The sequence below is a fragment of the Esox lucius genome, chromosome 11 (genome assembly GCF_011004845.1).
Source record: "Esox lucius isolate fEsoLuc1 chromosome 11, fEsoLuc1.pri, whole genome shotgun sequence".
Classification (NCBI taxonomy): domain Eukaryota; kingdom Metazoa; phylum Chordata; class Actinopteri; order Esociformes; family Esocidae; genus Esox; species Esox lucius.
The window spans coordinates 49,405,269-49,427,528 of record NC_047579.1 but is presented as its reverse complement, the minus strand read 5'-3'; the positions used below and the strand labels follow the sequence as shown (position 1 = coordinate 49,427,528).

The 22,260-nt window shown below is 40.5% G+C and overlaps 1 protein-coding gene across 3 annotated transcripts in view; it reads right to left on the bottom strand.

The window, feature by feature from the left end:
- The window catches only part of LOC105013459 (RNA binding protein fox-1 homolog 2), a 51,821-nt gene extending 29,941 nt beyond the window's left edge, over positions 1-21,880 (bottom strand). Inside the window, exons 1-2 of one of the 3 annotated variants that reach the window (XM_034295397.1) lie at positions 20,957-21,880; positions 8,040-8,090 (exon numbers count right to left, since the gene is read on the bottom strand). In XM_034295397.1, coding sequence (XP_034151288.1) covers positions 8,040-8,090; positions 20,957-21,211 — 306 coding nt within the window. In that variant the 5' untranslated portion in view covers positions 21,212-21,880. The remainder of the gene's footprint in view (positions 1-8,039; positions 8,091-20,956) is intronic. The other 2 variants (XM_034295398.1, XM_034295396.1) reach the window with 2 other exon arrangements.
- Between the last annotated feature and the right edge of the window lie 380 nt (positions 21,881-22,260).

Genomic DNA, 22,260 nt, shown 5'->3' with positions numbered 1-22,260 from the left:
GCTGTACAATGTCCTACACACACTGTTGCAAAATGTGTAATATGCACAAAAAGTGCAGGAAATGTTATCTCTGTGGCCAAGAGGAGCACCTTTAAAGTCTACAGTCAGAGAGCACGCTATTGGTCACACACTACCAGAGAGCACGCTATTGGTCACACACTACCAGAGAGCACGCTATTGGTCACACACTACCAGAGAGCACGCTACTGGTCACACACTACCAGAGAGCACGCTACTGGTCACACACTACCAGAGAACACGCTACTGGTCACACACTACCAGAGAACACGCTACTGGTCACACACTACCAGAGAACACGCTATTGGTCACACACTACCAGAGAACACGCTATTGGTCTCACACTACCAGCTGCTGCAAATAAAATCCTGAGGTTTCCACGAGTTTGGTCATATACCAATCACTTCAAGAACCTCATGAATATTGGGTTACAGAATATGTTTCTGAAATCCAACACTACTGTTGTTTGCTCCTTGGGGTTTAAGGCCGGGTGTCTCTGTAAAGCACTTTGTGACAACTGTTGTTGTAAAAAGGGCTTTATAAACACATTTGATTGGTTGGTTTCTACACATACAGTTCGGATGCCAGTGGATGGGTTTGTGTCGTAACATTTGACAGGTAACTGTATATCGCCACAGAACAGTTAAATTCAAAAAAACGGCAGCCCAATCAATCGTTTTAGTTGGTATCTTCCCCTTCTTGAATTCCCCTTCTCTCCCGCCTCCCAGCTTTTACCAGCTCCTCCGACATCTCACACCCAAGAAAGGAGACGGCAGGGGTAGGGGAATGCACCTTGAAAAACGAAGAAAACACTTTGCAGCTCACACTGTGGAGATCCATCATGTTAAGGGGAGAGAAGAGAAAGAGCAGGCAGACCAACACCCCCCTCCTGTGGCTCTGCCTGAGACCTGCACTCAAATCTCGGTCATGACAACAGACAAAAGACAAGCACTGTGCTGCAGTTCTCTCTACCACTCCCAGGCAGATAAGAGACTGTCAGATGCAGCCCTGTCTGGCACACATATGGTCCTCATTAAAGAAACCGATATGCCAGAAAGCACTAGCATTTAAAAAGAGGGAAAGGAGAGAGGGGGTATGTGGAATAAATGGAAAAGTGTAAAGAAGCCAAGGAAATCCGAATGGTTCAGAGCGGAATATGTCACAGACTCTGCAGGCTATGTTTGTGTCGGACCGTCATAAAAGATGATGAATGGTACTATAAAAGGTCTAGTCAGAACCACAATGTATTTCTGTTTGTTTTAAAAAAAATTATTATACTACCTTCTATGTGTAAAAGCGTTGTTTTTGTTGTTGTTGTTGTTTTTTTTTTTTGTAAAGCTCCCAAATTGAGGGATGGAACTTTTGGACCACTTCCAGATGTCATAAATGTTATGTTATAACAATAGACCAGAGAATGTTTTGATTGACATTTATCTGAACTGTGATTATATGTTTGAAGAAAAAACATAAAACGCTGAAGTATACATAAAGAAACACAAAGCACTTTTGCCGTGATTGTACCACAGAACTACGCAAACATTCTACCAAGCTTCTGGACAGGACTTTCCAGAACTTCTCATTAGACTTTGGCTGCTTTTTGTTCTTTTCTCTGTCCAACTGATCCCACACTGCTTCAATTAAGGTTCTGATGTGGGCAACCTAACACTGTGAATGTCAATCAGCAGACTTACCTTGCAAGTAGGTCTTAAGTGTCTTTGCTGAGAACTTGTCAAAAGACATGGGTGCCAAATGGCTCGGCCAGAAGCTGAATTAGCACTATGCTCGATGACTTACAATCCCTCAAAGGAACCTTGTAGAAAGACAGCTTTTTGAGTCTTCAACTGTAATTCGTCTTCGACTTGCCCAGTTTCTTCCAGTTTCTTCGACATTTTCGTCTAGAGCTCTCACAAGACAATTGCATTTTGGATGCAAATTCTCTTTACCTTTAATTGTATAAATTCTTATTTGTATTAATACTAATGCTATATCAATTTCTAATAGGGCTGACAGAAATCATCAAGTAACTTGAGTAATTCAATCACAAAAAATTTAATCACCTTGATTACAATTGTATCCTATTGAGCCAAATTGAGCTCAAATGTATTGACTGTAAGAAAAGAAAAACTTAACTGAAATATTTCATGGTATGAAAAAACCAAATTCAATCGTATGAAAAAAATAGATTCAAGCGTGCAAAAAGTGTATAGTGGGGCAAAAAGGTATTTAGTCAGCCACCAGTTGTGCAAGTTCTCCCACTTAAAAAGATGAGAGAGGCCTGTAATTTTCATCACACTTGAACTATGAGAGACAAAATGAGAAAACATTTTTTTATGAATTTATTGGTAAATTATGGTGGTCAATAACAAAAGTTCATCTCAATACTTTGTTATATACCCTTTGTTGGGTCTATAACAGTCTTCACAAGGTTTTCACACACTGTTGCTGGTATTTTGGCCCATTCCTCCATGCAGATCTCCTCTAGAGCAGTGATGTTTTGGGGCTGTCGCTGGGCAACACAGACTTTCAACTCCCTCCAAAGATTTTCTATGGGGTTGAGATCTGGTGACTGGCTAGGCCACTCCAGGACCTTGAAATGCTTCTTACGAAGCCACTCCTTCGTTGCCAGGGCGGTGTGTTTGGGATCATTGTCATGCTGAAAGACCCAGCCACGTTTCATCTTCAATGCCCTTGCTGATGGAAGGAGGTTTTCACTCAAATTCTCACGATACATGGCCCCATTCATTCTTTCCTTTACACGGATCAGTCGTCCTGGTCCCTTTGCAGAAAAACAGCCCCAAAGCATGATGTTTCCACCCCCATGCTTCACAGTAGGTATGATGTTCTTTGGATGCAACTCGGCATTCTTTCTACTCTAAACACGACAAGTTTTTACCAAAAAGTTCTATTCTGGTTTCATCTGACCATATGACATTCTCCCAATCCTCTTCTGGACCATCCAAATGCTCTCTAGCAAACCTCAGACGAGCCTGGACATGTACTGGCTTAAGCAGGGGTACACGTCTGGCACTGCAGGATTTGAATCCCTGGCGGCGTAGTGTGATACTGATAGTAGCCTTTGTTACTTTGTCCCAGCTCTCTGCAGGTCATTCACTAGGTCACCCCGTGTGGTTCTGGGATTTTTGCTCACCATTCTTGTGATCATTTTGACCCAACGGGATGAGATCTTGCATGGAGCCCCGGATCGAGGGAGATTATCAGTGGTCTTGTATGTCTTCCATTTTCTTATAATTGCTCCCACAGTTGATTTCTTCACACCAAGCTGCTTACCTATTGCAGATTCAGTCTTCCCAGCCTGGTGCAGGTCTACAATTTTGTTTCTGGTGTCCTTTGACAGCTCTTTGGTCTTGGCCATAGTGGAGTTTGGAGTGTGACTGTTTGAGGTTGTGGACAGGTGTCTTTTATACTGATAACAAGTTCAAACAGGTGCCATTAATACAAGTAACGAGTGGAGGACAGATGAACCTCTTAAAGAAGAAGTTACAGGTCTGTGAGAGCCAGAGATCTTGCTTGTTTGTAGGTGACCAAATACATATTTTACCGAGGAATTTACCAATAAATTTATAAAAAATCCTACAATGTGATTTTCTAGATTTATTTGTCTCATTTTGTCTCTCATAGTTGACGTGTACCTATGATGAAAATTACAGGCCTCTCTCATCTTTTTAAGTGGGAGAACTCGCACAATTGGTGGCCGACTAAATACTTTTTTGCCCCACTATATGATAAAATCATTAAACGGATTTTCGCGTCCGATCTTAAAATGTCTTTGCTCAAACACGTTTTTCCCACGTTCTTACGATTACAATTTCTTCACACCTTCAATCGAGTCATGTTTTTACAAAAAAACTAGCTTTGAGCATCTATTGGCGTGGAGGCGGGGCTTTATCTGGGCATTGAATTCTCGCAGCCGATTAGCCACGGATCACACCACTTTAAGGTGAACATCATAGCCTTTCCATGCATTGTTTTCCCAATGCAGCCTGTGGAGAGAAGTTTAAGAATTGTATAAGCTAGGCTAAATGTGTACATTTAAACAGAATAATAAACAGTTATTCACAGGTTGCATCGACGTCACTGTTGCCGTGGTCACAGACAAAGATAAAGTGCTCATAACATAATATCCAAGTGTTTATTGATCCACCCGTTTCCACTGGGACATCTAACCAGGAAGTGCAAGTTGCCCCAAACCACCCAGGCATTTGGGGGGAAAAAGTCTGTCCCTCAACACTTTCGGTGGGTGTCCACCAGGCAATGTGGCTAGGTGAAATATTCGCCTCTAATTCATTTTCAATTGAGTCACGTGACCATGTATGCAGGTCACTGTGGGATACTGAGCAGTGTGGAGCAAACGTTGGAGGGCGCTGAAAAACAGAGCCACGGGCTGTATTATGCATAGGTGAGACAAATCACACTTCCCGGTGGTGGGTAACAGCCAATCAGAAAGGGCATGTCTGGTACAGTTTTCCGCTGGTTTCCTTTACAATAGTAACTAAGCTACAATCTTTCCTACAGCAACATGGACTAAAAATGTATCACACTTTATCATCGGTTGGGAGTACATGAAGACATTTCATATTGTACTGTATATAAAGCAAATGGAGGAGGGCAGGAAATGTACAAGGATTAAGTATAATGTATGTATACGTGGGAGAAATACCATAGTTAATCTAATAATGGGGTGTCCTACCTGTGTGGATTGACATTCTACTACTACTACTACTGCTGCTACTACTACTGCTGCTATGAAGCTGGACTAGCTAGCTAGCTATAGGAGCTAGTAAATGTGAACTCCCAGTATTGATACACAACAACAGCGAATCAAGCGAAAAGCCAAAAAGCAGACGGACACCCACCGTGGGCGCTCGAACGAGGAGGACACTTGTGAGTGAAGACACAGTGGCCAACAATTCAGTGACTGAGAGTGGAGTAATGGTGCACCAGTCAATCAAATAAAGAGCTCTGCATAAAACAACTGAATGGGAGGGTGGCAAGAAAGAAGCTGTTACTTAAAAAGTACCAGCTGAAAGCACGTTTGGGGTTTTCCAAAAAGCAAGAGAGTGATGTGGGGAACTTTCTTGTGGTCAGATGAGTTCAAGACAGAGCTTTTTAACTAAACTCAAAAGTGCTATGCGTAGCACAAACCTAACATTACCCATGACTCAATACAGACCATTCCTGAATGGAAGTATTGTGGTGGCAACATTATGCCCTGAGGACGATTCTCACCATAAGGGACAGGCATCTTGTCAAAATTGAAGGAATAAAAATACAGGGAAATACTGCAAGATAATCTGCTTGAGTCTGCTAAAAGATATGGAAGCTTGAGAGGAAATTCACCTTTTAGCTAGCGATAGTCCTAATCACAAGGCCAAGCAACCTTGAAGTGGCTCAAGAACACAAGGGAGATTTTCACTCTGAGTAGTCCTGATATCAACACAACAGTGTTGATACAAACTAAACAAGTTGGATGTATTTAAACAAATTTAAAGCTATGAAGAAAATAGACTAAACTGCAGTGCAGGTACAGCCGGCAGAGAAACAAGAACTATATGCTACCCCAAAAGTAGTATATATATATATATCTCTATAAACTTGAAAAGTTTGGGGTCACTAAAAAGTCCTTGTTTTTGAAAGAAAAGCTGATTGTCAGCCCATTAAAATAACATCAGACTAATCAGAAATAGTGTAGACATTTGTAAATGACTATTGTAGCTGGGAATGGCAGATTTCTAATTGAATATCTACATAGGCGTACAGAGGCCCAATAACAGCAACCATCAAGTCCTGCGTACCTACGGCACGTTGAGTTGGCTAATGCAGCTAAATCATTTTAAAAGGCTAATTCATCATTAGAAAACCCTTTTGCAATTATGTTAGCACAGTGGCAAAATGTTGTGCTGGTTAAAGAAGCAATAAAACTGTACTTCTGACTAGTTGAGTATCTGCAACAACAGCAACTGTGGGGTTGATTACAGGCTCAGAATTGCCAAAAACAAAGAACTTTCTTCAGAAACTCAACAGTTCTGAGAAATGAAGGATAGTCCATAGGAGAAATAGCCAAAAAACTGAAGATATTTTACAACAATGTTTACTACACGCTTCTCATAACAGCAAAAACTGTGTGGGAGGCCACGGTGCACAACTGAGCAAAAAGACAAATACATTAAAGTGTCTAGTTTGAGAAAGACGCCTCACAGGTCATAAACTGGCAATTTCATTACATATTACCTGCAAAACACCAGTCTCAATGTCAACAGTGAAACGGCGACTCTGAGATGTTGCCTTCTAGGCAGAGTTGCAAAGAAAAAGCCCTTTTTTTAACTGGCCGATAAAAATAAATGATTAAGTTGGACAAAAGAACACAGACACTGGACAGAGGAAATTGGACCAAGTGTTATGGACAGATTAATCTATGTTTGAGGTGTTCGGATCACTAAGAACAACAATTGTGAGATGCAAACCAACTGAAAAGATGCTGGAGGAGCGCTTGACGCCATCTGTCAAGCATGGTGGAGGCAAAGTGATGGTCTGGGGGTGCTTTGGTGGTGGTGAAGTGGAAGATATGTGCAGGGTAAAAGGGTTCTTGAAGAAGGAAGGCTACCACACCATTTTGCAACGCCATACCCTGTGAACGGCGCTTGATTGGATCCAATTTACTCCTACAATGAATGGTCCTCATTCATGAAACCTCAGAAGATATTTCAGGTTTGAGCGTTGGGTGAGATCCAAGTGAGATCCACGAAACTGTCGTAACTGGTCAAAATGATGTCATCGGATTGATAAATCCAAATAAAGCCGTGGATGTGCTGCACCTGTCCTTGTTTACATTACAGACCTTTAATTTACACGGGTGTGGAGATCAGCAACCTATGAATGACAGATTTCAAAATAAATTACAGCCCGAAAAGGCTAATTAACCATTCATCCCATCTCAATGACAAAATCAGCGCAGTTACAGAACACTTTCACGTCTCAGCCCAGAGCCGAAGTCCTTTAAAAGAGCAAGCTCTGCCATCATTAGGGTAACTGCTTGACCCAGAACCACTGGTTTATTCATCCTCTCACTGGTCAATCACTTGTCAATTTATAACCTGTTACCTAATCAAATGGCAGCCACAGAAATTATTACATCCATTTATGATCTCCAAGTATGTCAATATGGCCTAAGTGACTTAAGAAAAGCAAGGCAAAGCAAGTTCATTTGTCTAGCGCATTACACACACAAAGGCAACGCTTACAAACGCATGAACAACAGAAATGAGAGAAAATAAGGCGATATAAATACATAATACAATAATAGCCTACGATAGTGATACAATTTTTTATATTGTGGTACATTTGTATGTGTTATATTCCTTGTCATCTTATTTTATATGACCTACTATTATAATTAGGGATGTTGTTACTCAAGCTGTTACGACTGTTGTCTTTCATGATAATGATGGTCTTATTGCAAATCAAGCATGATCTTATTATTTGGCGTTTGTTTACACGGCCTCCGAACTCGAGTTTGATCGTAAAGATATGACAAAGATAATATTGACAAATACCAGCTCTGTCGGTGAAATTATTGTACAATAATTTTAAGATCAAATTTGATCGTACGCACGTTTCATGAATGAGGCCCAATTACCCAAAGCACAGCTCCAAGCTATGCAAGACCTATTCAGGGAAGAAGCAGTCAGCTGTTATTCTATCTATAATGAGTGGACTACCTCTACAAATTGACAACTAGAACGTCAAAGGTCTGCAAGGCTGTCGTTGCAGCAAACTGAGGATTCTTTGTCAAAAGCAAAGTTTGAAAGACACTATTATTTCAATTAAATATTATTTCTTACCTTGTCAATTACTATATTTTCTATTCATTTAGCTATATTTCCCATTCAAACTCATTTCATGTACGTTTTCAAGGAAAACAAGAAAACAAGTGACCCCAATCTGGTAGTATATATATTAAATCTGATTTGAAGGCTCTAAAGCCATATAGTATTCTCTCTTACCTGGTTGTGAGGTGGGTATCCAAGGAAACCTGGTGTTAAAGGGTCGTTGTTCTGAAAAAGACAGAAGCATAAGTAAGGATTTCGAAATTGTGATTTGAATTAAGAGGTATCGCTCTGGACTAGGACGAGTTAGTTGCATTTGCAACCCTTCGACTTGGCTGCTTTATTGAAGAAATGTATCAGGACTTATTATCTATATGAGATTATCAATAAGTTTCGCAAGATGTGCATCTGCAGCAAAACATTTTTAAAACATGAACATGTTAAAAAGGTAAATTCTGAGGTAATCATTTTTTATAATTTTTGCAGTGTAAGGGAACACTTTAAATCACACACCGGGTCTCGATGAGGGCCGGATTCAAACGCACACCGAAAATCTAACTATTCAAATCACAGGCTGTCGGTCGAGTTCCCGTGAATTACATCCCGGCGACTCAATGTGAGTCGGTGGTGTGTTTGGCCCCAACGCGGCTGGGTGCATTCCCGGCGGCGGATGGTGTCCATGCGTAAACACACCAATACACATTCCCCAGAGAAGTTAAAGACATTACAAACATAATTCACTAATTAAAACAGCATGTTTGGCGTCTTTTAGTTTTTATAAATTGTAAAAATACAGCCCGAAAACGAGCATCAGAAGGCAAGTGTGCTTTGTTAAAGCTCATGATGTTAGCTAGCCAGTTACTAACTCAACAAAAGCAGCTAGCTAGCTTTTGGTGGGAAATAATACCTGTTGTGTGTGCCGCATACTTTCCCCTTAGCTGTATATGAAATTTGACTATCAATACTGCTCAGTAGACCAGAAAACAAAGCTGAACAAAACCAAACCATAGCTAAATGTAAAATGTACAAATACATAATAATGGCAAATAAGTTCACCGACCTGGTCTACTGCAATGAGCTCTGATCTGGTTGCATAGCTCTCATTTAGAAATAGGTGCTTATAGTAAAACTGTTTGTTTTAATGCAGTGGATAGAAGACGATGACTTAAAGGGTTAAAATCCTCCAAAAAATTGTGGTTGGGGAGGGGTGATGCTGATACCTATAAAAAATGTTTTGTCCATGGGTTTGAAGCAAAAAGTTGTGAGTTTTGAGCAGCAACCCCTGACCATTTTACCAAAAGTGGTGTGGAAAACATGGTAATCTTTCAACTGCAAATTGCTACTTTGATAAGGCAGAGTTAAGGACTGCATGATGATTGGCCTGCACTCATTGTGTGACACTGTGGAAATACTAACGTTATCATGAAAAAATGGGGTTGCCCCAGGGAAATATGTTATCGTTTTTACACTACAATAGTTTTATTAAGATAACGTCCTGATGCCAGATTTGCGTCGGAGACACTTTGTGTCCCACTTGTCATCTACCAAGATAAAGTGGGAAACTGTTCAGCACCAAAACAAATACTGCCCTCACCAATAAAAGCACTTGTTTGATGGAGCAACAAGTCAATTACCAGGCAAATAGCAAAACTGTCACTGTGTTTATAAGCCTTCCAGGTCATTGGGAAAAGGCACTGAACTTGTTCCACCTTATGGTGCAGCGGGAGTAACTTGTTGCTAGTGTAAATCGAAATTGGTATATACATTTTATGATAATGTTACTTAAACCAAATTGTGTTCCTGACAATTGATGTAGTCTCAATAGCTAAAAGCCTACCCACAAATGTATGAAAATAGGTACGAAACAACAAAGAAGGTTATAATTAAGTGGCAAACCTCACAAAAGATTATGCAAGTTAACTGTTGGTTTCGGACCCTGAGCGCAGCCTCAACCATGTAGAGCAGCTGGTGAATCATTCCGAAGCTAGCTGGTCTAGTTCCTCATTGGATACAGCAGACAAAACCAATCGCACTCTGCAGCAATGGAGTGCACCCTTCCCCCAGAATCTAGTGTTATAGTTAATTGCTCAGTAATTACTGTTAATTTGATTATTTCCATCGCTCCCTCCTCCTCTTCCTATCATTGCACGCCAACAGAAGTGCAATTGTTCATGACAATATGTAATAGGAGACAAAAGAAAGGAGTATAAAACATTAGGGAAGAAGTTCCAGCAAACAATAATATTTTGACAAAAGAATGGAGAGATGATACCCACAGTCCTGTCTGGGTCACAACCCACTGTGCAGTGAAAACAGGCAGTGTAACAGGACTCAGGCCCTCAACAATCATGCTGAGTGAGTGGGGTGGGCCCACATCTTACAAGGTGAATGTGTTTCCATAGTGCCTGTGCTAACAGACATGTCAGCAGCCAGTTTTAAATGTGTACACTGTTTCCATTACCACCCAATCAGTAATTAGCCAGAGTCGGTGTAATGTAGTGAATGGGGTTAGTATAGAGGAAACCTCCTGGTCTTAAACCTGCTTCACAGTGGGGGACACCAAACTATAGTTTTTTATAAGATAAATTCCAGCATTATAAACAGTACTATTCAATATAAAAACAACTTTATTATCTGAGAATAGTAGCCTGCCTCAAAAAGGAAATATACAGCACCGGAAAAAATTAAGAGACCACTTCACCTTTTTCTATCCTTTCCAAAAAAGTTTAAAAGAAATGTTTTGAGCGAGGAACAGAAGCGTTCAATTTGAGGTGTCTTCACACAAAACCTTCCTTTTAGACTTTTTTGGAAAGGAAAGAATAAGGCGCAGTGGTCTCTTCATTGTTTCCGGAGCTGTATACTGTATATAAAAACGAAAAATTGGGATGTTGGAGAAATAAAGCTAGAAACAATTGTACATCTGACATTTGCGAGGGAAGAAAATTGGGAAAATAATTTCTTATTAAACAAAACAAATATTTGAGTTGTCTTAGTTCAAGGTGTTGACTTGGCCTCCAAATTCCCCAGATCTCAATCCAATCAAGCATCTGTGGGATGTGCTGGACAAACAAGTCCGATCCATGGAGGCCCCACCTTGCAACTTACAGGACTTATAAGATCTGCTGCTAACGTCATGGTGCCAGATACCAGAGCACACCTTAAGAGGTCTAGTGGAGTCCATGTCTCGACGGGTCAGGGCTGTTTTGGTGGTAAAAGGGGGACCTACACAATATTAGGCAGGCGGTCATAATGATATGGCTGATCGGTGTATAGTGCCGGTTATATAACTGTTAATATGTATATGCTACAGTTTCTAATTTGGAACAAGCATTACACTGTTATTATAAATGTAATTTCTCATGTAGCCCAGCTACTTACAATTACTATTGGGTTATTGGGCTGTATTAAGCAAATAACTAGGAGATTACATTATAAACAAACAAAACAATTACACTGACTTATCTGAGGAGTAAACCATACACACGAAGCCTCAAGGGGTTTCCCATTGTTAATAAAAAAATTTTTTATATATATATATATATATATATATATATATATATATATATATATATATATATATATATATATATATATATATATATATATTTATTATGTCATTAGTGCTGGTGAAAATGCTTAATGTTAAATATGATGTAGAAGCATGTCCAGTATAAAAGGTTTAAGAGGTAGGGCATAGACTGCTGAAGGTAATGACACCATAATGAAAGTATGAAGGGGAAGGTGAAGACAGAACAAATTTGAATTAAAAAATGTAAAAACACTGCATATCGAACTACCATGCTAACTATCAACAACACTCGTAAAACGGAGAGCTACCAGGTAAACCACGTCAGTGAGTTTATACTAAAGTTCTTTACAATGTAGATTAGTGCAACTACAATTAATTACCACTAACAACTGCGTAACTTAAATATTAAAGAGTTAACATATTAAGATTACAATCAAGCACATTTTTTGCAATATGCCTATAGGCGTAAATGTCCCATGTGCTTCAAAGACTTGTATTGCTACTCTGCCGTGCGAAACCCTGCACCTCTTAATGCTGTCAGAAAACAAAACAAAAGAGTTTTGGAAAGAGAAGTTTGTAACACACGGAATTACAAAACCAAGAAAAACGAGTGTTTGAACACCTGCTATTTGATCATTATATTCTGCGCAAAACTAAAGAGGATTTCTTTGTAATTAGTACAGGGCTGTAACTTCTTTGCACATAGCAAGTGTGGTACCGAGTAGGGATGTTAACGATTAATAAAAGATTGATTAATTGTCAATAAGAATGTGATCAACGGCCCTTTATTTGATCGAAGTAGACAATTTCAGTTTAGTATTACTTGAGAAAGCTTTATGTAACTAGTTCGGGAGGAACCCTCTCCTAATCCAATAAAAGACGAAGCGAGCAAAATAAAAGTGTGGCTTTTAAATATGATCATATTCACTGCAAATACTGTATGTAAAAATAATTCAAAAACGACCACAATTATGTATTACTTGTCAAAGAAACATCCTATCGCCTTGGCTAGAGGATCATCCTCCTATCAAACAACTATTACATCAAGGATCGCTAGAAATAACTGCAATCAACAATGGGCAGAGGATAACACAAAGGATTTGCCAGGTAATAGAGAAAGATGTGATGTCAATAGATATTATTGATGGTGAAGGTGTTTTGCAGTTAATTAATTACAACCCAAACAAGGGATTCAAAGTCTATGTATCAAGTTATCTGCACAACTACGAGGGTAAGTAGTTTACTGTGGTGTGCCGGCCGGCTATCAGCTAAGCTAGTTAGCGACGTGATCCTTTTTAGTGTAGTTTTTGGCAGGACAATAGAACGCATAAAAATTCACCCTAGCCTCAAAAACGGCAAAAGAACGCTGGCTGAGCTGGAACGTTAGCGCGTCATAGCAAGTGAATTGAAACAAACCTTCGTTCAGCCTCTTCTAACCTAAATGAATCTTAAAATTCCATAGCCTCAAAAAAGCACCAAAACAGGTCTCCTCTTTTATTTTACTACTGTAACCTCATTTCACAACGAAACTGAAAAATAACAACTGGCATAGGAAGTAAACATCTGGTCCTATATGGTATTAATTGCGCTTAAAACTGCGTTACGTGGAAGTATATAAAAATTGCCTTTTCTGACTATTTCTAGTCTAGCGTTTGAAGTCATTGAATTGCGCAAGCCATATTCTATTAAAAAGAGGACATTCTCCTGATTAAAATGATGCCCCACTTGTACCTTGAAAATGAAATGAGTCACGTACATTATATATATTTTTTTCGTACAACAGCATCACTCATCTTGTTGTGAGTTTAGGTGTTTACTAATGCGGATGAGTATTAGTAAGTAAACCGGAAACTGCAATACCGACTTCTAGACAAAAGCGGAAGTTCGTCACTACGCTGGTGCACAGAGTCTATTTCAGTGGCTAGGAAAAACTCCCTACGAAGGCCAAAATGTACATGACATGGAGGATGTGTGAATTGAACCTGGTGTTAAACGACTGACGACATAAATAAAATTGCCTTATATTATTGCCTTAATAAATAAAAAGGTTGTAGTCAAACAGGATTAAGTGTTGATATTGTTTAAGAGTATATTACATGGACAAAAAAATATATGTATCCGTTTAACGCAACCATATTGTTCCAAATGCATAGGATTTAATTTGCGACACAATATTAATCAAGCACATCTCATCACTGAATGTAATCATACATGTGTGGAACAAAATATTTAAAAAATGCTGAAATGGTGTTTTATTTGTTGCTAAAGTATCGAATTAGTACCGACACCGAGGTACCAGAGCTGGTATCAAACCAAAGCCCAAATTTTGGTATTGAAGCAAACCTAGACTGGGTTGTGTCTTATGATGTGTGATCAAATTGCTTGAGAAAAATTTGTTTTTCTTGTCCTCTTCTTGAAAGAGGTTTTGTCCCAATTGCAGAGCTGGTAGAATTTAATTAACTCAAGATCCATGAGCAGGCAAACGAGCAGGCAGAAGTCAACATCAAACAAAAGAAATCCAAAAGTTCTAAGTTAATTTATCAAGCACACCGAATAACATAGCGTCATCCTGCACAATGAAATTCTGGTGACATGGCACACGACATCTACATAGTAAGAATTAAGAAATATATAAAGCAAAAACATAGCAAAAGATATAGCAATAATATACATAATTGGAAACTAGCAGCAATTTTAAAAAGCTAGGCCAAGCAACCCATCTTCATATAGCTTGTTGGGGTTAAAGTTCACACTCCCCTCGATGACATCACTGCCGTGGAAATAGTTCCCTAGTGCTAGTTTGAATTCAGCAAATTCCGCCGGCTTTTTCATTAGTGTACAGTTTAAAAAATATCAAATGCTACCATGACCAATTACTGCATTACAGTTTTCCACTTGCAATGCAGCGTTACAATAAAGGTACAAACCGTTTCCATTCATGAATTTGGACGATGCTAATAATGCTAATTACTGACTGGGACAGAGCTGAATAATGGAATGTTTGAAAAAAATACTATGGGCCTTCTGGAACATCTGTTGGTAAGTGAATTTTTTATCCCAACCCAACAAGAAAGGTCATCTTACATACAATATAATTTGTATTATGAAAGTGTGTAAATTACTAATGTGAAGTGTTGTGTTTTTTATGTTATTGCTTCTTAAAATGCTGTTACCTACAACAGTTCCTAAGGTGTGTCTACTCAAATCTTTTCTGGAGCCTCCCTGCACCAGCAACAGAAAAAGAGCTGCAGTTTTGCATCAACAGTTAACCATGGATCCTAAAATGAAATGTATGGACTCTACAGACAACATTTTTATTGCACAAAAGACGAAAACCACCAAGTAGAATGGCGATGTGACATCAATTCACCTCAAACACTAACAAGTGTAAAAACCCTCACATCACACAAACAAGCAGCTCCGTCTCACACATGCATAAAAATATATTGAATGCTGGCAAAAAGCATGATTGACCCAGCTATGATGTGGTCAAATTTGTCCAAAATAGAACATTTTGAAAACACCTAACACTGCCCATGCCAACAATAATGGTGGTGGCAGCATCATGATGTGGGGATAATTTCACCAGCAAAGACTGTGCATCTTTTTAAAATCAAAGGAAGACTGGATGGAGAAAAATACAGGGAAATACTGCAAGATAGCCTGTTTCAGTCAGCTTAAGAAAATTAAGCTTGGGAGGAAATTCATCTTTCAGTGTGACAATGATCAAGGCCAAGGCCAGAGCAATACTGGAGTAGCTCAAGACCAAAAAGTTGAATGTTCTACAGTGGTCCAGCATAGCTTCAGAAGCGTGCACATTCACAACATTTTGTGTGCTTGTTTTGGGTTGTATTCTATGGAAATTTACTGAAAAAAATCAAACATTATGAAAATCTTGGAAAATACATGTTAAAATCATATTCTAATAAGAGACATTGATTTCTTTAGATAGAAAAATTTATCTTTGAAAAGTCAGTGATTTTTCCAAATAAATACTGTACAGGCGATATAAAAAGTCTACACACCCCTGTTAAAATGCCAGGTTCCTGTGATGTAAAAAAATGAGACAAAAATAAATCATGTCAGAACTTTTTCCACCTTTAATGTGACCTACAACATGAACAATTAAATTGAAAAATAAACTGAAATCTGAGATTTTTTTTTTATTCACAATAACCTGGATGCATAAGTGTGCACATCCTTAAACTAATACTTTGTTGAAGCACCTTTTGATTTCATTACAGCACTTTTATTACAGTCTTTTTGGGTAGGAGTCTATTAGCATGGGACATCTGGATGTGGCAATATTTGCCCACTCTTCTTTGCAAAAGTGCTCCAAATCTGTCAGATTGCGAGGACATCTCCCGTGCACAGCCCTCTTCAGATCACCCTACATATGTTCAACTGGATTCAGGTCTGGGTCCTGGCTGGCCCATTCCAAAATGTTAATCATCTTCTGGTGAAGACACGCTTTTGTGGATTTGGATGTGTAGCACACTGTAGCACACTGCCAGTGCTTTCCAGAAATTCCTGCAGTTCCTTTAATGCTGTAGGGCTCTTGGAAGTCTCCCTGACCAGTTTTCCTCTCGTCTTTTCATCAATTTTGGAGGGACGTGCAGTTCTTGGTAATGTCTTTGTTGTGCCATATTTTCTCCACTTGATGATGACTGTCTTCACTGTGTTCCATGGTATATCTAATGCTTTGGAAAATATTTTGTACCCTTCTCCTGACTGATATCTTTCAACAATGAGATCCCTCTGATGCTTTGGAAGCTCTCTGCGGAACATGGCTTTTGCTCTGAGATGCAACTGAGAAAATGTCAGGAAAATCCTACTAGAACAGCTGAACGTTATTTGTGATTAATCAGAGTCACTTTAAATTATGGCAGGTTGAAATTAATTCTATTTAACATGAGTTTGAATGTGATTGCTTAATTCTAAACGCAGCCACATCTCCAGTTCTAAGAGGGTGTGCACACTTATGCAACCAGGTTATTGTAAGGTTTTTATTTTTCCCCCTTGAACATTTCAGTTTGTTTTTCAATTGAATTGTTCACGTTATAGGTCACATTAAAAGTGGGAAAAGTTCTGACATGATTGATCTTTGTCCCATTCTCTTACATCACAAAAACCTGGCATTTTCACAGTGGTGTGTAGACTTTTATATCCACTGTATATGGACCTCACCCAGTGTCCTGAAGTACAGGCACATGAATAGTCCAACTTGCATATTTTGTTCTCAAAAGATCTTACCACTCCACATTCAACTGGTTACGGGTCAATTTGACATAAAAAAAACAAGCTCTGTTAGCCCTTTCTAAAAGCTGCAAAATCATTGGCATATGTCTTATTTCAGAAAGAACAGTTGAAAGTGATTGATATGTTTGGATCCTCAGGGGCACCAATCATGGGAAAGGCCTGTTGACGTCACGTTACATTTTCAGAGATATACACCTTCTAAGGTGGCGTGAAACATTTTGGATAGAGCCCGCCCAGGAGTTTTGCAAGTATGAAGACAACGCTGTCAAAAAACTGTGTCACGTTTATGTGCAGCGCCCACACATATCGCTCGATTTTGCCGCGAACGGCGCCCACAATGCTGTGGGGTACATCTCGGAACATGCCGGTGTAAATTTAATATAGCCTAGAAATAATTAAGCAAACTAAGATAAGTCTATTTAGAGTTTTAAACAAGCCCTCAGAATGCAATGGTAACCACATGCAGTAGATACACTGTCAGGACACTATCTGTGCTTACTACACACAACAAAATGAGACATGGTATTGGTGTCGAGATGGATGGTTGGAAGGGACAGACAGTGATAGAACAGAAAACGGTGAGGGAGGGTCAATGAAACCGAGAGACGGACAACATTTGATAGAGCACAAAGAGAAAATAGTGAGCATCAGAGGTGACTGCCAGACTACTGTGTGATGCTGTCTGGACTGTACAGGTTATGTAGTATACATGACCCATGCCAGAGGAGAGATCTGTGTTATTTTGCCCAGTAGTGTCCGGGCTCCCTCTCCCGCTCTCCCACATAAAACAACCCTCTCTTTGTCTCCTGCTTTCCACTTCCTGTTTCATCTGGAACCAATTTTCCCCTCGTGCCTCATCCCCTGGGGGAACACTCTCCTCCCTGCGCTGCATTAAAGACCAAGCACCGCCAAAAGGACAGGGTAGTAGTCAGCAACACATGCTGTAAAATAATTGTAGTCTTCAACAATTGGAGAGTAGAAGACTGATTAAGATGACAATGTGAAATCAAGTGTAACCATAGGTGAGAGGATGATTTTTAAAGCAATTCAAAACTGTATCAACAGAAACACCAAATCTTATTAAACGAGGCTGCAGTGAAAGTAAAAGTTTTAAGATGTTCTTGTAGAAACGATATATGAACTTCTAAAGAGGGAGGAGTTAAGGTTAGAACAGGGGGAGTGAGAGGAGAAGAATTTGGTAACATCTGGAGTCAATCTGTCTGGAGGAAAGGGGGAGGGAGACGAAAGAACGATGGAGGGAAGAGAAATAACAACAGGCAGAGATGAAAATACGGAGAGAAAGACAGGGGCAGAAGAATGTGGGGATTAAGAAAGTCTAAGACAAAGCCAAGAAGAAAAAAAAAATATACCAAAAAGAAGAGACCAAGACATGGAGACAATGACTCATACCCAAAGAATCCCATGTGACTTATATTTCCTTAAAAGGTGGGGGTAAAACAGGGGTCTGAACTTGATACTCCTTTCAAACACACTTTAACACGTACACACACACACACTTTCTTCTGCCGCCCATATGGCTTTGACCAAGAGTACAGCACATTACCATCAGGTCTGCTTTGCATCTCTAAAGTTTCTAAAGCTCTTACTTGCACTCATCTAAAGTCCTCACCCACTGTCCCGTGCAGATACAGACCGCCATCTAACAGGCTACCATCCACTTTTGTCTTAATTACACACATTTACAATGAACGGGTAGCTATGAGGTGTGGCTGGCCGCCTGCTCTGAGGGCCCTGGAGCTTCAGAATGTACGCATCAGACACAAAGTAACTCTCTCTCCGTACTCAACTAAAGGGCGTATCTGCTTTTTCCAACCTTCTATTTTGGGAAAAGTAAAGAAGTTTCGGGTTTGAGCAAATGGGGGGGAGAAAGAAAAAAAAATCTAAAGAAGTTGCAGCATAGGAAAAGAGGGCAAAATGACATGAGGTCAACAGATGGTAAGAAAGTGGTGGTGGGGGGGGGGGTCGGAATGAGGGTGATCCGCTGCAGGGGGAGGGAGGGGCAGAGGGGACACAACAAAAGGAGGAAAAAGGAGCACAGGATGAATAAACATTACCGACGGGGAGAGAAACTCGGGGGGCGGAGATGGAAGTACATATGACAGTAGGGGTTGGACCGGGAGGTGACAACAACAACCAATGTTCAGAGGCAATGTGAGAGGACAGCATCTGAATGAAAAAAAACCCTGTCAAAGGGAGAGGGAAAATAGTGAGCACAGTTCTGTTTGAGCAACATCTTGAAGAGAACTTTGGGTTTTATCTCGAAAGGGGTGAAAGGTCAAGGGTGACACGGCTGCTTTCGCTCAAAGTTCAGTGACAATCATTAAACAGACGAAATGGAGAAAGTGAGCGAAATCGACGTCCATCCATGTGCTGCACATTATAAACGCCTACGTTTCTCTTTCTGGGTTTAATGACACAATGATCTACTTTTTGTCCAATATGGCACCTTTGGGGAATAATATCTGTGCAAAACAGCCCAAGCTTAACAGTTTGTTTATATCGTAGTGCCCTCCCTTACAACTCGCCCACCCTCTGCCCATCAACCCTCCTCCCCTTAAAGCAGTCCGTCTGTTTAATGCCCTCTCCTAAATAAGCTCTGATCTCGTTAGCGTGGAAACAAAGCCTCTTTAGTGCTATCGATAGGACGTGTTTTCAGAGAGCAGCAGGGAAGTCATACACAACGTGCTGGACTAGACTAGAGCACATCGATAGCCTACTGCATAGAGCAGGGAGCAGACAGAGTGGTGGGGCAGTGGAAACAGTGAGCGGGGGTGGGGAGGTCTGTCATCCAGGCAGAGCACACAGACATGGACTGACTATGGACCAGGAGTCAATTAGCAATCTGGAAATATGCCTTAGGGAAGAGGGGGGCATTCGGGGGGGGGGGGGGGTAGTCGAGAAGGGGGAGCGGTAGAGGATAGTGGAAACAAAAGGAAGACAGGAGTTGACAATATGCCACATTTTGGGTGTTAACAAATCACTTCTTCTGGGTAGTAATAAATACCCAACAGGCTAGCTATCTTTGCAATGAAGATGTTCGGGCAACTAAATTCTTCAGAACTGGACAATCGGGGCTCCAGACTTAAAATATTATATTAAGCACCACTAGCAGCACATCCTAATGTCACTCCTGAGATGATCATACCTCACCTAAACCATGCACAGGGGTTTTCAGTATATTCCTCCTAGTTTGGCACTAAATATTTAGTCTGCTATATGAAATAATTTCTTCGATCCTCCATTCCCTCTCTGTTTCCTCTCTTCCTCCTGTGGGTGGTTTCCCAGGCCGGCCTGACACAAAACAGCGAGCGCTCAACATAACGGATCAGCAGTAAGATCCTAATGTTGCACCTCTCACTTTTACATAATCTGCACATACCATTTTCCCCATCACCAATTATCTGTTATACGGCGCGACACACACCACCTGCCCATTTGTCATTGCAATAGGTCAGCAGCAGAACCAACTGAAGCATTTGCCCAATCCCAGAAGCCAATTATCAACAGCTGACCCGGAACCATGTCTGCCTGATGCCTCAGAGAGAAACGGCTACTATCAAAGATACTCTGCTGTACTACTGACAATGTGTGTGAAAACACTGGTTATCTGAAGAGCAGATAGCCAAGCACTGTTTCTATGCTGTATCAGCAGTCCAGTCAGGGAGGGGGCCCATATCTGGAGGCAAGGTATCCCTAAGCTCCTTCCTACTCCCTTATTCGCCAAAAGGGGTCTGTTCTTTGTCTCTCTCGTAATGACCCCTCCCCCAACCCATCACTCTCCTCTTTTTAACACCTAGCTCCAACCAAAACCAGACTGGCTGGAAAAAATGACTATACCCATGCAGGTACCTTCCTGTATCTGAAGCTTTGATGTGATGCCCAACATAGTAAAGACAGGAATATCACAACGTGTGTAAGTGCAGTGTACTGCCAGGCCCTTGTGTATGGTCTAGTCTGATCTTTGCTGTAGCTTAACAGTCATTATCAGCAGCTGTGGGCTATCATATTACATTTGTCACGTCCAGATCTACATGGTCAAATACATCTCTACCTAGACTGTACATTTACCGCAGTTGCTGCAATGAGACATGCATGCAATTGATGAGTAGGCCTATCTATCTGCAGCATCATGAACCAGAGATTTTCTTGAAACAATAGGCGCAGCATATCCTATTGGAAGGATATGGTTGGATGCGTGGGTTAAAATGTAGCACACATTCAATGTAAACAACACATGGTCTTGACCAAACAGCAATTTGGCTTTATTTGATGTTCTCCTTCTTACCTGTCCAACGTCCCCAACACCCACAGCCCCGTCTATCCTTGGCCGTTTGCACTCAGCTCCCGCTAATTCGGTCAAAGCTGCAGCTGTTTGTCCGTCGGGCTCCGGATCCCCTCGTTTCATGCCCCGCACTACTGCTGCTGGACTCCCGGTCGTGTTTGCGTGTGGTCCGGTTGCTGTATCAATGTCCCTTTCCCGGTCCATCATTCCCCGAGTAACGGGTAGCATTATGGATGCGACGTCGGTCGACATTAACATTGGACGGCAGGCAGTCACCACTTCAAAAGTAGCGTTATTTTACGTTTTACCTCCGACTTCTTTCCTTTGCTTCGAGTCCTCCTGGTCTGGGATACGAAATGCTATTCCTTTAATGGTTGTCTTCTCGTCCAAATAATGTATTTCACGGCTAGATTGTTATTGTCTAATCAAGACACAACATCATGGCCATGTGTAGCTCGCGCACATTTCACACGATTAGCTACTACCTTCAGAAAAATACGGTCACAATAAAATACGTAAACGAAGTAGCTAGCGAAACACAAAAATGCCAATTCCTTGCTAGCGATAATTAGCTAGCTACACATTCCGCTACCAGTAGCTAGCTAACCTCTTTCTCCGCCGAATATTGAAAATGTTGGGAAATTATTTGAATGTCTTTTTCTTTCTAAACCACTGGTTAAATATATTCCAATAAATATTTCCTTAAATATTCAAGCCCTTTCGTTTACTTCTTGCTCCTATTTTCTGTTACCGTTCTTTCTCTCCGTAGCCTATGTTCAGTGAATTCTACTGGCGTGTGTACGGAGTGGCGAGGAACACGATTTCCTCTATCGTCCCGATTTGGTTTGTGGTACGAGGCCCCAGTGCGTGAACTGATCTGAGGTCCGTTTCTTATCTTACACGTGCTAAGGTTACGAGAGGGTATAACATGTAGACAGGTCCTAGATCTGTACTCATACCTCTTCTTTCCTCTGTCGTTCGTATTCCCTCCCGCACTCCCCTCCTTAAAAAAAACTACAAACCATTCGCATTTAGCTAGAGAACCGTAGTTGTAATATTAAGGATGTAATGTCATTACAAACTAACCACACTTAAAACGTAACATTTCATTCGTCAAAACATGAGTGTGTTATTCATTTCAAGAGGTTGCAGTAGTATATATGACGGCTTGTGACAATTTAAGGAGATATATTTGTTTTGTTTAAAAAGACTAAGTCCAAGCACCTCTTCCACCAGTTCCCACGCGTGAGCCAGTATCTCAAGTCAGTGAATCGAAAATGATTTTCATATACTGCGTGAACAATTTT